The sequence below is a fragment of the Hemicordylus capensis genome, chromosome 11 (assembly GCF_027244095.1).
Source record: "Hemicordylus capensis ecotype Gifberg chromosome 11, rHemCap1.1.pri, whole genome shotgun sequence".
Lineage (NCBI taxonomy): Eukaryota > Metazoa > Chordata > Lepidosauria > Squamata > Cordylidae > Hemicordylus > Hemicordylus capensis.
This window is the reverse complement of record NC_069667.1, coordinates 28,874,643-28,889,142: the sequence shown is the minus strand read 5'-3', so window position 1 is coordinate 28,889,142 and position 14,500 is coordinate 28,874,643. Positions and strand designations below refer to the sequence as shown.

The following is a 14,500-nucleotide window of genomic DNA, read 5'->3' as shown; positions in this document are numbered from 1 at the left end:
AGAGCTGGTCTTGTGGCTGCCAGCAGCAATGCCCCCCTGCTTTGCCGTGGGACGGCTGACGGGTTTGTGCTGTAAGGTATTCCCCGGAGGGCCCGGCTTCCCTCCCCGGCGGCAGGATCTCTGGGTAGGGCTGGGCGAGACTCCTGCCAGCCAGGGTAGGGGATGCTGAACTCGGTGGGCCGAGGGTCTGACTTGGCATCAGGCAGCTTCCTGGGCTGGATTCGGACGAGTCCTCCCTCCTCAGCAGCAGGCCCTTGCACAATTCATTTTCAGAATACATTGCATGCCGGTCTAATGGCCACTGGTCAACGCGGGTCTAGCCAACGGGTCCGACTTGGGCTTTGGCAGACTTCTCCTGTCTCCAAGAATGCTGACCAAATGAAAGACCATCACGGCACCCATTTTATTTCTCTCCACTCCCCAACCAGCACTCCCTCTTAACAGTGGGTGGAGTAGGATTAGTCTCTAGATAACCTATCCAGTCCCATTCTGTTTCCGGGAAACATTTGCATATTGTTTGCTCTCTCTGTGAGTCAGGCTGATAGCAGAAGCCTGCCCTGTGGATTATTCCTCAGTCCCTTACACTTGCCATAAAAGACAGAACTTGAAACAAGCCCAGAAGTCAACTTTCCACCAATCTGAACTTTATTTTTGTTTTTTTGAACAAATTTCTAGTCCTCATGCTTGCAAGTGGCACCACCATGCAAAGCACTCTTGCCCACCCTGATAGTACTGGCACTGGATACAAATAAAGGAAGAGTCAGTGACTCTGACAGAGCCAAAGATAAAAACTTGCCTCAAGAACCCAAACACAGCCCCTGAATAAAGCTGAGGCCAAACCAATCTCTTGCATAAAAGCCAAAGGAAGACGATACCAAGGAGGAAAGTTGGCACCAAGTTCAGGAGGATGCCAGCATGGCTAACAAGAGTCAGGGAAGCTATAAAGGGGAAGACGACTTCCTTTTTGGCAAATGCTGTTCAGTGTAAGCAAGTGTAAAGTTATGCATATTGGGGCAAAAAAAACCCAACTTCACATATACACTGAACAGGTCTGAGCTGTCAGTGACTGACCAGGAGAGAGATCTTGGGGTCGTGGTGGACGGCTCTTTGAAAGTGTCTCAGTATGTGGCAGCTGTGAAAAAGGCCAATTCCATGCTAGAATCCTTAGGAAGGGGGCTGGAAATAAAACTGCTATTCTAAGGCTCTTCTACAAATCTATGGTGTGGCCACAGTTGGGCTACTGCATATAGTTCTGGTCACCCTATCTTAAGGAAGACATTGTAGAACTGGAGAAGGTGCAGAAGAGAGCAACCAAGATGATCAGGGCCTGGAGCACATTCCTTATCAAGGCTACAGCATCTGGGGCTTCTCAGTTTGGAAAAGAGGCGACCAGGGAGAGATGATGGAGGTGTATAAAATTATGCACGGAGCAGACAGAGAGAAGTTTCCCTCCCTCCCTCATCACACTAGAACCAGGGGTCACCCCATGAAGCTGAAGGCCAAGAAATGTAGGGCCGACAAGAGCAAGTCCTTTTTCACACAGCACATCATGAATCTATGGAATTCTTTGCCATGGGATGTGATGGCCACCAGCTTGGATGGCTTTAAAAGGGGCTTAGACAGATTCATGGTGGAGAGGTCTATCCATGGCTACTAGTCGGGTGGCTAGGCTATAGGCCACCTCCAGCCTCAGAGGCAAGATGCCTCTCCATACTAGTTGCAGGGGAGCCACAGCAGGAGAAAGGGCCTGCGTTCCCCTCTCAGCTCTTTCCTGTGGGCTCCCCAGAGGCATCTGGTGGGCCAACAGGATGCTGGACTAGAGAGGCCCTGGGCCTGATCCAACTGGGCTGTTCTTACAGGCAAAAGTGCTGGTACTTCCTGTGAGGAGGACAGGGCTTTCTTAGTCTTGACCTGGGACGATATAATATTCTGACAAAACTCTCCTTTCTGAAAGATACGTTATGAGTAGACATGAGCAGAGTTCCAAGACACACTTATCAACTGAAAACCTTTGTGCCATAGATGGAGGGGCTGACCCCCAGGGACCAGTCATGGCTCCTGCGCTATCCTGGGAGTAGCCGCAATTGTCCGAGTGGCCGCCTCCCTCAGACCCCACAGTCCTTTGATTCACCAGCTGGAAAGCGTGAGCAGATGCCTGAACAGTCTTTTTTCGAAACAGACGGCCAAAAAGTGGGGATCGCGATAAATACGACCACCTCTCCACAGCTTGGTTGGCAAACTATGGAAGCTGAACTCAACATCTCTTCTGATACTTCAGGAGTCCCAGACACAACTCAAGTAGGAACAGATCCAGGTGAATGCAGACAGAAATCCTCTCTTGCAGAGGAGTAGAGCTATATTGAGAAGACGGGATGAGGTGGTGCAAGTTGTAGTCGAGGGGCAAGGGGTTTTGTTTGCTCAACAATGGCAACAAGAAACAGCCACCCCCCACCCCTGGCCAAGTCGGGTTCTGAAGTTAAGAAAGCTGGCGGAGGGCAGGCAGAAATCGCTTTCTGTATGCTGTGAGCTTAATTCCGGTATTGAAAACAGTGAAAGGAAAGGTTACCTAATGTGTAGTAACTCCACTGCAGATTTGTGCTTGGACATGCTGATGTGTGGGTTATGGTATTTTACAGAGTCAGTCTCTGCCTCTGCTGCCCAAGGTTTCATCCTGGAACCACAATCCCATTTAACCTAGGATTCCTGCGGCGATAGTAGCCATCTGGATTCGGCTTCCCAGGGAGGGCCAACAACTGTGCCAGTTCCTTGCCTCAAAACATTGCAGGTGGCAGCAGGTTCTGGCACGTTAGAAGTTCTCTTTATTGAAGTAGAACTGGACCTTCCTGGGGTCCAGGCTTGAGTGTTGCTGGCAGCACGTTTTCAGAGACTTGGCTAAGGCCTCAGGGCCACACAGGAACACGCCCACCACAGAGCTGCAAATCCAAGGGAAGAACAGTGAGGGCCAGGAAAACGAGCCGTGTGCAATGGGAAAGGGGTTGTGCACAGGGTGTCTGTGCTGTGCATGAAAAAAAACCAAGCCACCGTTCTGCAGAAGGACAAATCCTCACCTGGGGTGTGCAGCGGCCACCACTGAGAATTCATTGCTCCACATGGGTCTCCCAAAGGAGGTCTTCTGCCTCAGGCCTGTCACCATGTCGGTGGATTGATCAAAGTTGAGGGATGCATGGCCAACCTAAATTCCCAGCAGAGAAAGGCAGCGGGAAAACAAACTTTGAAACTGCAAACAGGTCACATGATTTGCTAAAGTGGGTTCTTCAGCCATTAAAGGGCTGCTGGACGCCTTTGCTGAGGAGGTCCTCAGGTCCCAGTGCCCCACACCCTGCCCCAGGGCTCAGCCAGCGGCTGCCTGCTGGCTGGGCCCCCCTCCTCTGCTCTTGGTGCAAGTGGGTGTTGGGGCAGCCTGGGATACCCCCTCCTTCCCTCTATCTTCCATTTCTGTTGTCTTCAAATCCGATTTGCCACAAAATTTAGGACCAGCAAGCGGAAGTACTTTCTCACACAATGCATAATCAACTTGTGGAATTCTCTGCCACAAGATGTGGCGACAGCCTACAACCTGGATGGCTTTAAGAGGGGTTTGACTAACTTTATGGAGGAGAGGTCTGTCAACAGCTACTAGTTGGAGGGCTAAAGGCCAGCCTCAAAAGCAGGATGCCTCCGAGTACCAGTGACAGCAGGAGAGAGGGCCTGCCCCTTCCAACTCCTGCCTGTGGCTTCCAGCGGCATCTGGTGGGCCACTGTGCAAAACAGGATGCTGGACTAGATGGGCTTCCTTGGGCCTGATCCAGCAGGGCTCTTCTTATGGCTTGCGAGTGTGAGCAAGTGAGTGCGTGAAGGAGGCGGCATGGTCCCTGTGCCCAAGATGGCTGGGGGTTGCTGTCGCCACCAGACCACGGGGACTTCCTCCTGACAGCAGCAGCAGCACCTCCACGGGGCAGCCATGCTCTGTTCAGGCAGCCAGGAGAGGAGCAGCCCTGAGGGCCTCGTTTTCAGACGGAGTCCTTTGGGAGGCAGGGACCACCTTCTCCACCTCCTCTCTCCCTGCCAACCACTTCTAGAACTTGTGTGCTGAAAAGCGGTGCATCTATAACAGAGGCAAGATGCCTCAGACAGACGACCAGGGCTGCAGCCCCTCCGGAAGCAGAAGACAGGCTCCGGGTTCAGATCCTTGTTCCTGGAAGGGTGAGCATCTCACAGGAACATAGCCTAGTCTGAGAGCAGAGGTGGGACTCGGAGGGACCCTGGAAGGACTCACCATCTGGCTGCTCCAGCCCGTGAGGAAGAGACGGTAGCTTAGGAAACCCGCCCGGCCCGACTCCTGCATCTCCTGCTCCAGCAAGGCCAGCAGATCCTTGAACCAGCCAAAAGCCCCCGTCTCCCGGCAGATCCAATAGAAATAGATCTGAGAAAGAGAAACGCCGCTGAAGCCGGAGAGAGGAGGCAGCCCTTCAGACATCAGCCTCCCGCTGGGGCATTGACCTCATGTGGGTCTCACCAGGGGCATGGCATTTGCTCTTTTCCAGCGAGGAGGAGGAGGAGGAGAAAGAGTCGTCTTCTTCTTTGGAACACTCCCCCCCTCCACCGCCCCGATTCGTTCGGCCCCCTCCCTGGCTGCTTTGGAGGCCCACCTGTTTCGCCAGGTAGTTGCCCTTTAATAAAAACATTTCTAATGGGTGGTTGTTGGTATTTCTGTTGTTTGGCACCTAGAGTCTTTGGAGGAAGCACTATATAAGAAGTTTCAATACGTACATAAATAAAAATAAACAAACAGAAAGGTAGTTAGGTCTGGAGAGAGAGTCTGCTTCCGCTGCAACAAATAATAGTACTAGTTCTAACTATCACAGCTTCCCTCCCCAAATCCTGGGAACTGAAGCTTGATGTGGGTGCTAAGAATTCTGCAGCATATCTGGGCCCCATGTCTGGGACAAAGGACAATTCTCGGGGTTCGTGAAGAGCAAGGAATGTCTGTCAAACCTATATGTCTGCAGAGTGAACCTAAGAAATAGTGAGAGAATCATCGATGTTAAAGTACTGAACAGAGGAAGCTGCCTTCGACCAAGGGAGCTCAGCATTGTCTATACTGACTGGCAGCAGCTTCTCCAAGGCTGCAGGCAGGAGTCTCTCAGCCCTACCAGGAGATACTGCTAGGGAGGGCAGCAGGGACCTTCTGATGCTCTTCCACTGAGCGATGGCCCCATCCCCAAAGAGGAATCTCTTGCAGTGCTCACATGTAGTCCCCCATCCAAATTCAAACCAAGGTGAACCCTGCTTAGCAAAGGGGACACTTCGTGCTCACTACCGCCAGACCAGCTCTCCTCTCCCAAATACGTGGAACTCGGAGACCAGCCTTCTCTTACGAACAGGATAGCAAGTAGGTCCAGGGCAGATGAGCCAGTCCATCTTCAGGCCAGCCTACCTTTTTTGTTTTGAGGTTCTGGTCACCGTGTTGGAACTTGTACCAGATGGATTTCAGCACAGAGGCAAAGGGGGTGACTCCAATCCCAGCTCCCACCAACATGGCCACTTCATACTGGAAAACATCCTCACTGGCTGTCCCAAAAGGGCCATCCACTTTGATCCTGGAAAGACGAGGTGAGCCGCCATTTTGTTTTCTCATTCCGTTTATGACCCACCTTTCCTCCATCAAAGGACTTTTGGAGACACACACACGGAGACCCCAGGCAGTCCCCCATCCAGGGAATGGCCAGACCCACACCTGCTTAGCTTCAGCAAGATGGCTGCATTACCTGCCCTCAATCCATGCTGAGCCGAGCTGGTCTGCCCCTCACTTTCCGCCCCCCATAGCGACATTGGACTGCACCACTTCAGCCCTCCTGCAGATGCTGGACTGCAGCACCCATCACCCCTGCCTATTGGCCACTGTGGCTGGGGATGATGGGAGTTGTAGTCCAACAACATGGCTGAAGTTGTGCAGCCCTGACGCAACATTCAAAGCTCATTAAAGATGGCCAAAAAGGGGGAAAGCTGAGGTGGAGAGCTTCCTTCCACAAACTGAATGCATTCAGCAACTTTCCATATGTTTTAGGGCCCTCAACCAACCTGGGGAGTTTTAGCTGCATGTGTTTAGTGGCTTCCTCCATGAACACTGCATTAATCCATCCCGGAGTTAAGAATTCTTGTATAATGCAATGAGGGTTCTCGAAACCAAAAGTCGACTTTCATCCCTGGAGGCCACACAGAGGCGGACGAGGAGATGGTGGTTTATGGCTTTTTAAACCGTGTTTTTATTGGGGTCTAGCATTTTAAAATCATGTTTGTGTTGGCTTGATTTGTTGTTTTAATAGGTTATACGAACTGCTCGGAGGCTGTTTTGAACAAAAGGCAGGAGAAGCGTCTGGGGAGGGGGAGAGAGAGCCGGCAGGCGGGCAAAAGGAGCTCGCCTCTCACGGAGAGGGAGGCTTCTGGAAGAAAACGGCTGGGAATGTTCTGGGCTTGTCGAGTGGCTTTATTTCTGGGCCCTGTCCCGACTCTGCCTTGGCGTCTGTATTGCCCACGCTCACAACTGTGCCTCTGTCATTCCACCTCCGCCTGTATCACCATGTATTGGTTCGCCCAGAGCGTGGTCCAAGGGCACACCAAGACACCGACGGAAGCTAAGCAGGTCTTGGTGTGGTCATGCCTGGATGGGTCAGACCCCACCTTGGGCTGTAGCTCAACAGCAGAGCATCGGCTTTGCACGCACCAGGTCCCCGGCCGCCAGCTGCTCCGCCCCAGCACTCCACTGCCCCTGCTCACCTGGGAGTCTTTGGTTTCTGCCGCTCAAAGGCCTCGATCAGAGCCCCCGTCCAGTCGCCTGCCTCCCGGATGTGGGCGGAGAAGAAGTCCTCCTCGGGCGCAGACGTGAGGGTGAATGGGTGCCACTCCAGATGGGAGATGGAGGGGCAGTTGAGGAAAACATACTGCCCCACCTCCATGCGGAAGCCCTTCATGTGCATCTGGAGTTCAAGGACTTTTGAAGGGTGCATGACCGCCTGCAGGCGAAAGGCTGCTTGTGAAACAGCACACACACACACACCCCTGACCATTTTAAGAGGCTTTGATTAAAAATTCAGTGAGGGGAGGCATTTTAAAATCTTGGCTTTGGGCCCACTCCAACCTTGCTACGCCCCTGGCCAGTTGCAGGGGAGCAACAGCAGGAGAGGGGGCCTGCCTTCACCTCTTGGTTGTGAGCTTCCCAGAGGCATCTTGTGGGCCACTGTGGGAAACAGTGCTGGACTCGATAGGCCTTGGGCCTGATCCTGGAGGGCTCTTGTGTTCTCATGGAAGACCCAGCCTGCATGCTAAACAACTGCTGTCAGAAGCCAGTTTGGGGATCTGTTGTCAGACCCTGGATCCCAAGTCTCTGCCTGATTTGGGACTGTTTTCCTTGGTGACTAGAAAGAAGAGCTTCTTTGAACACGTACAGGATTTGCCATCAACAAATGAACCCACTCAAACCTCTGGTGCTGGTCTGTGATTGTAATAAAGGAATTGATTGATGGATGGATTGACCTCAAGTACATGGTCTAGAACTATCTTATTGTTGTAGCATTCTAGATTTGATAATTTGTGAACTTATTTATAATGGATCTTCTTTCGCATTATTTTAACTGTATATCTGTTTCTAAAAAATAACTGATTTTACTTTAGAAGAGTCGCAAAAGCCATCCATTGTTTTCAAGCAAATGATTGGACTTGACTTTATACTACCCAATTTTCTTTTTCTAATGATGTTAAACCCTGACACCCCATCTTCTGAGGTGTGAAGTTATAGGTGGAACCTATCCTGACTTGGGGGGTACAACTAAATAGATTCAGGCAGACATCCTTCTGAAAATACATGCAACATGAAAAACCAGGGAGAAGAATTGGAGGTAGCATACCTTTGTAACCACCACCCTCTGACAGGAACGCCCAAACCTCAAGAGTCGCTCCAAGGCGTAGAGTATTGCAGGGGCCAAGACCCACTTCCAGGACTGGAAAACAAAGACCAAATGTTGAATTGGATGATCATTTTACTGGACAGAAGAATGGAGGATGTCTTGATTCTGTGAAATTGTAGAGATTGTTCTCCGCAATCCCAATGCTTCCCTCATATTGCAGACCATTTCTCCCATCCCATATATCCCTCAGGAAGAAAACTAGAACTAAAATGATTTTTTTGGGGGGGGGGAAGGGACAGAAAGATATAGGCTGTGTTCTTCAAACCAACCCCCTACACACACACACACAATCCATGACTGCTTTGAGGGATCATTTTCTCACCTCAGCAGGGATACCCTCAAACTCAGGCACTTGGCAACGGTGATGGTGACCCCATTCTTCAGGGTGATGGACGCAGCGCTTGGGATCATTCTCCTCTAAGCTTTCGTGCGTCTGCCCGCGCACCAGACCTCTGCAAAAAAGCAGGAAACCATTCAGGCTGGTCCTCACAGCCCTGCTCAAGGGAGGCAGTGGAGATTTCAGCAGCAGAGAAGAAGGGGATGTGTTCAAATATAGGACAAGGAATGCGGGCGTCACCAAACCTCTGTCTCTTCACCTCTCCCCCTTCTCCACTGTCTCCTGTTCCAGGCGGAACTAGGACCTCCACCAAGGCAGGGACCTGGGAGGGGCCTAGAAAGCGGGCAACTCTAAAGAAAAAGGGGGCCAGGTCCAATGCTCCCTCGCACAGGGAATCCCAGCTGTTGTGGACTACAACTCCCACAATCCCCAGCCAACAGCCACTGCAGCTCTACAGAGTTATTCCATGAGAGAAACCTCCATGCTGGCTTGACTATGAGGGAGCAAAACTCCGTTGTTCTCACTAAGCCTTTCCGCACACACTTCTCTCCAACAGAGACCATCCTTCTTGTTCCCAGAATTCTCCACAATCCCTCTCTAGGACCCACCCACCTAGTATACTGATTGGCTGCTCTGGAATTCACCAGCCTGTCAGTCAAGACAAGGGTTCACTCCCTGTTAACTCTTTAGGGGGAGGTGAGTCTGATCACTACACACACAGACAGAGCCATTTAATTAAGTGACGTTGTCTTACGCAATGCCGTGGATGACGAGGCCCACAAAGTAGATGACAAAGAGGTGGTGAGTGTACCAGAAGACTTCAAAATAGCTCCTGCGGATGATCTGAACTGAAGAGGTGACCATCAGGATAAGCGCCAGAGTGATGATCACGCCTGTCAGGCCCGGAATGGTGGTGAACGTCACGTACAGAGGGGTCTGTGGGTGGGTAAGACACCAGGAGAGCGAGGCGATGTCACACAGGACTGTGCTAGGGAAAGGCCTGGATATTGGGGGCTTCCAGGCAAAACAGAACCTGCAGCAGGCTCACCAGCATGTGCCCCCCAAACCTGACTTGAGAGAAGAGGGACTCTTAAGAGGACCTTCCTTACAAGGCAAGGCTGCAGCATCTGGAGCTTTTTAGTTTAGGGAAAAGGCAACTAAGGGGAGACACGATAGAGGTTTCTAGAAGTATGAGTGATGTGGAAAGCGAGAGAGAGACTTTTCCTCTGTAAGATCTTCCCCTTAGGGGATGGGAGCCCTGCTTGGCAGGCAGAAGGCCCCAGGTGGCAGCAGCATCTCCAGGCAGGGCTGGGAGAGACTCCTCCTGCCTGGAACCCTGGAGGGCCCCTGCCAGGCCGGGTAGAAAATCTTGAGCTAGACAAGAACTCACCGTGGAGTTGGAGTGGATGGGGTTCAGCCACATCCCCTTGTGCTGGTTAGTTTGCGAGAGGAGGAGAAGCAAACTTCCGTTGGGAGCTTGTTGGGCATCATTGTACCTCTCAAAGTTGAACAGGTGAGCAATGATGTGAATGGCTGGAAGAGAGAAGAAGGCAGACCTCAGCCACAGGCCAGCAGCAACCTGTCGTCTTTCTCCTCCTCCTCCTCTCCAGAGCCAAGGAGGACAAATGGTTCCTCTCTGCTCCTGCAAGTTCCTCCTGCTCTCCTCTTTGGAGACACGCGCTCCGCTGGGTGCCTCTGCCTGTGGAGCTGAGGCGGGGGTCCTGGAGGGGCCCAAAGACTGCTGTGGCTGGGGATGATGGGAGTTGTAGTCCAACAACACCTGGGGACCCAATGCTGAGAACGCGGTCTCTTCGTTTTCTTAAGTATGACCCTTTCACATTCCTTAGCAACATAGCCCCTGAGCCCAACAGTGTCCTTCACGGGGAATTAATTCGAATTCGAATATAAATTTAGATTTTTGACCAGGCAAGTCAAAGGAACACCCCACCCACCAAATAGACGTGAGTTCTAGTGATGGCAGGCGCTGTATTTCATCCCTCTTTAGGTCTTTGTGGGGCGTCTCAGGGAGTTCTACCCAGAGAAAGGAAGCCCACAGATGGTGCCAGGACTTACCTGTGTGCAGGACAATCATGTAGGCAACCAGCTTGTGAAAGGTCAAGTTGTGATCCAGTTGCTTCCTCATGGTGCGTCTGCAGCACTGGACAGCAGCAGAAAGCAGTCAGACACAGAGGAGGCGGACGCAATCCAACAGGGCAGAACGGCACCTTAAGGCAGCTGTACTCAAATGTGTGAAGCCACCTAATGGCGCAGCAGGGAAGTAACTTGCCTAGCGAGCAAGAGGTTGCTGGTTCGAATCCCCGCTGGTACTATATTGGGCAGCAGCGATATAGGGAGGTGCAGAAAGGCATCCTCTCATACTGCACGGGAGGAGGCCATGGTCAACCCCTCCTGTATTCTACCAAAGACAACCACGGGGCTCTGTGGGCGCCAGGAGTCAATACACCGACTCAACAGCGCAACTTTACTTTACTCAAATGTGGGACCTCAGATGTTGTTGGATTACAACTCTCATCATCCCTGGCCACAATGGCCAAAGGGGGATGATGGGAGTTGTGGTCCAAACACGTCTCGGGGCCCAAGTCTGAGCATCCCTGCTTTCGTAGGAAAACACAGGATTCCCAAATCCATGCTAGGCAAAAGTGAGGGGGGTGGCGGGGGGGGGAACTGGTGGGCAGGAGGAGGTACATAACCCACGCAGCGGTTACCCCCCCACCCCCACCCCGCTTTAAGCATATCCCCTGTTGAAGTCTGTAAAGAAACTGTTCAGTCTAGTCCATTACCAGATAAAGAATGGTATGGAAAAGGGAAAATATCAGTATGCTGGTCTTACGGTAGTAAACATGCATTGTTCCCTTTGCTAAGGAAGGTTTGCCTTGGTCAGCATCGGAATGGGTGACTCCACGTGAGCACTGCTGTCTGCTGCACGATATCCCTCTGAGGGTGTGGGGCTGTAGCCCAGAGCAGAACATCTGCAGGCAGAAGGTCTCCCAGGTTCCCTCCCTGGCGGCAGCAGCAGCACCTCCAGGTAAGGCTGGAGCCTTGGAGAGCTGCTGCCAGTCAGTGCAGACAATAAGAAGCCAGATGCACCTAGGGACTGACTCAGCATACAGCAGCTTCTGTGTTCTTATATGATGGGAGAAATTGTGTTTGCCGAAATTCTCCTGTCTGGGACTCAGTTTAACGCAGGTTCTAGAACCTGTTTTCAGTGCCAGGATGTGGCCTGAGATACTGGGGGGGATCATAAGAGAAGGGGTGGTTCTGAGCAGAAACAGAACCCTCTCCTCTTTCTCCTACTCAGCAACCACCACAGGCAGCAGCGATACGCCCGCACCTTCCTCCAGTTCTAGGACTCCCTCCTTGGAATGCAGCCCCTGCAACTTCCAGCCAGGACCCGGAGACAAGAGCCCCTTCCCCACCGAGGAACTCTGCCCTGGGGGCTCAGGGGGCAGCCGGGCCTGGCTCCATACTCACGGAGCAGGTGCCCCTCAGGAAGGAGAGAAGGTTCCGACAAACGGGAAGCAGGATCAGCAGGCTGTTGAAGTTGAGGCATTTGGCGGAAGCACGGGCCCAGGCCAAGGCCGACTGCAGACACACAGAGGATGCAGGGGGTCATGTTTGCCAGACAAGGGACTCCTACAGATCCGCTCTACGCCAGTTGAACTGCCATGCACCCCCCCGCACCCCCCAAGGAAAAAAGAAGAAGAATTGTGGCTTGCAAAGATGTGGGGGATTTGCTATTAGAGGTCCCTCCCTAGCCTGCCCACCCCTCACCATAGGAACACAGGAAGCTGCCATAGACTGAGTCAGACCCTTGGTCCATCTGGCTCAGGATTGTCTACACAGACTAGCAGCAGCTTCTCCAAGGTTGCAGGCAGGAGTCTCTCCCAGCTCTATCTTGGAGATGCTGCCAGGGAAGGGACTTGGGACCTAGATGCTATTCCCAGAGCGGCTCCATCCCCCTAAGGGGAATATCTGTCAGAGCTCACACTTCTAGTCTCCCATTCATATGCAACCAGGGTGGGCCTTGCTTAGCTAAGGGGACACGTCTGTGCCTCTCCCCTGGCTAAGCCCCTGCACCTCCCTTTCGGCACTGCACCTCCCTACGCCCACCCCATCCTCCCGTCTCCTTATGCACCTGTCTGTTTTTAGTGCAAACGTGCAGTCAGCGTCTCGTCAGGCTTAATTTTATGTCTACACTGCAGCTTATTGAGGTTTCTTTAGGAGCTTAAGAAACAACAGTTTATTTCTTTATGATGATCATCTATTTACACACAGTCTACCAGACGTTATTGACTGGATTTGGTACTTTAATTATCGGGCCCTTTCCAAGGGTCTAGGAGGACCAAAGAAAAATCAAAGACAGCGTCGTAGAATTCATGCTGCCCTGAGTAGTGTGGCCTCCTGTCGCTGACGTGTTGGAATTGTACCAATGCCCAAGGTGTCAAGATGGTGTTCAGGTTCTTTTGGTACTGCACCAAGGGCACCCACAACTATTGGCACCACTACTGTTTTCTCTTTCTAGAGCTGCTCAATTTCAATCTGAAGGTCCTTGGATTTGGTTATTTTCTCCAATTGTTTTTTGGCAACCCCTCTATCCCCTGGGATTGCAACATCAGTTATCAGAACCCAATTCTTCTCGATGACTGTCAGATCTGGCATATTGTGCGCTAAATGCCTATCTGTTCGTATTCTAAAATCCCAAAGGAGTTTTGCCTTATCATTATCATTACTCTATCCTGTAAGACAGGTTCCTGTGGCAAAAGGGCAAAGGCTTCTACAGATACTAATGGGATACTTACCCCAAGGATCTGCCTGGTGTAGAAATATTTTTCCCCTCTGTCAAATGTCAGGAAATAAATCACAAAGATTAAGACATTCAATCCCAGCCAAACAGCCTAGAGGACAGAGAGAAAAGAGGGAGGTCAGTTCTTGCAGTTTTCCAGGATCACCTCTCAAATAGGAGGAATTACATCTTTTAAAAGCAGGCTCCGTTTGTCTTATTCGGAAAGGAAACTCTCCTTCATTTATTTAACACAGCCAACCACGGCTGCACCACTTTGGGCCCCCACCTGTTGTTGGATTATAATGCCCATCATCCCCGACTCCGGGAGGACAATCGTGACCAATAGGCAGGGGTGACGGGCGTCAAACGAGCCAGCCACAGCTGGAGAGACGAAACACAGTCCTGATCGAGTGTCGAGAGTGACTCCAGCAGGCAAGCCACTGCTCAAGCGTCAGGATCACCATGGCTGGCAGAACATACTCGTCACCTCTGGCTTTCCATTGCAGGGCAGGATTCACAGCAGCAAGCCACCAGTCTTTCAGAGAATGTTCTCCATCATGACTGATATCATTGAGCTTTGAAGAAAACCGAAGGTTCTCTGCAGCCAAGCACACAGCTAGCTTGCTGTGGGCAGGGACCTACTCACAGGATTGCTGTGAGGGTAACACGGGAAGGGGGAGAAGAGAAAGGTAGGCCACCCTTGTTCCTTGGAGGAAGGACAGAACAAACACACACCTGTGTGGCAAAAGATGCAGCTGGGCATACATTCCAGTGGCTACCATACACTCAATCTTGAATTGCCCCACAGTTTGGATTACAAATTGCCCCACAATTTGGCAGGACATAGATAAACAAGGAGGACATGTCTTCTTCATGAAGGAATAACTACGGGGTGCCCAAGCGTCAGAGCCCTGAGAAGCCGCCTTCTCATCTTGACAGCGGCTCATCTTCAGCAGCGATCTTTCTGGGCACCTGTTCCCCTTTAACTGGAAATGCCAGGGACTGAACCCAGAACTCCCTGCACACAAAGCATGTGACCAAGCACGAAGATTTGGCATGCAACCTTTTGCCTTTACCCACCCAACACGCCATCCATTCCGAACTGGGCAAAGCCCAGAATTACTCACAATCACCAAGGCGGGAAACCAGTGGTTCACAGCCCAGTTCCCCATCCTGAAGTCCTACAGAGTCTTGACTGAGGCCATCTTCTCTTGCATTTGCTGGAGGCAATTAACCTTTTTGAAAGAACCTGCCTCCAGGTGTGCTTCTGCCCAGGTGTCTTGTGAGCAATTCTCTCCCTGTCACTTCCTGCAGGGAGGAAATACCAAATCCTCAGCCTTGCCCAGCCCAGGAGCCTGGCTGGGTTTTTCCCAGCTGAACTTACCAAAAGGAAAT

General features: G+C 51.7%; 1 protein-coding gene across 2 annotated transcripts; it reads right to left on the bottom strand.

Annotated features, from left to right (window-relative positions):
* Positions 1 to 639: 639 nt before the first annotated feature.
* On the bottom strand, positions 640 to 14,317 carry NOX1 (NADPH oxidase 1). 2 transcript variants are annotated; one of them, XM_053274037.1, is made up of 13 exons: positions 14,233 to 14,317; positions 13,122 to 13,217; positions 11,794 to 11,904; positions 10,375 to 10,459; positions 9,692 to 9,834; positions 9,056 to 9,237; positions 8,287 to 8,416; positions 7,905 to 7,997; positions 6,778 to 7,013; positions 5,438 to 5,600; positions 4,277 to 4,423; positions 3,069 to 3,193; positions 640 to 2,933 (listed from the first exon to the last, which is right to left on the bottom strand). In XM_053274037.1, exons 1-13 carry the CDS (start codon positions 14,275 to 14,277, stop codon positions 2,807 to 2,809), a joined length of 1,683 nt encoding a protein of 560 aa, XP_053130012.1. In that variant the 5' UTR covers positions 14,278 to 14,317; the 3' UTR covers positions 640 to 2,806. The 2 variants fall into 2 exon arrangements, with proteins under 2 accessions (XP_053130012.1, XP_053130013.1); XM_053274038.1 differs by lacking the exon at positions 11,794 to 11,904.
* Positions 14,318 to 14,500: the final 183 nt, after the last annotated feature.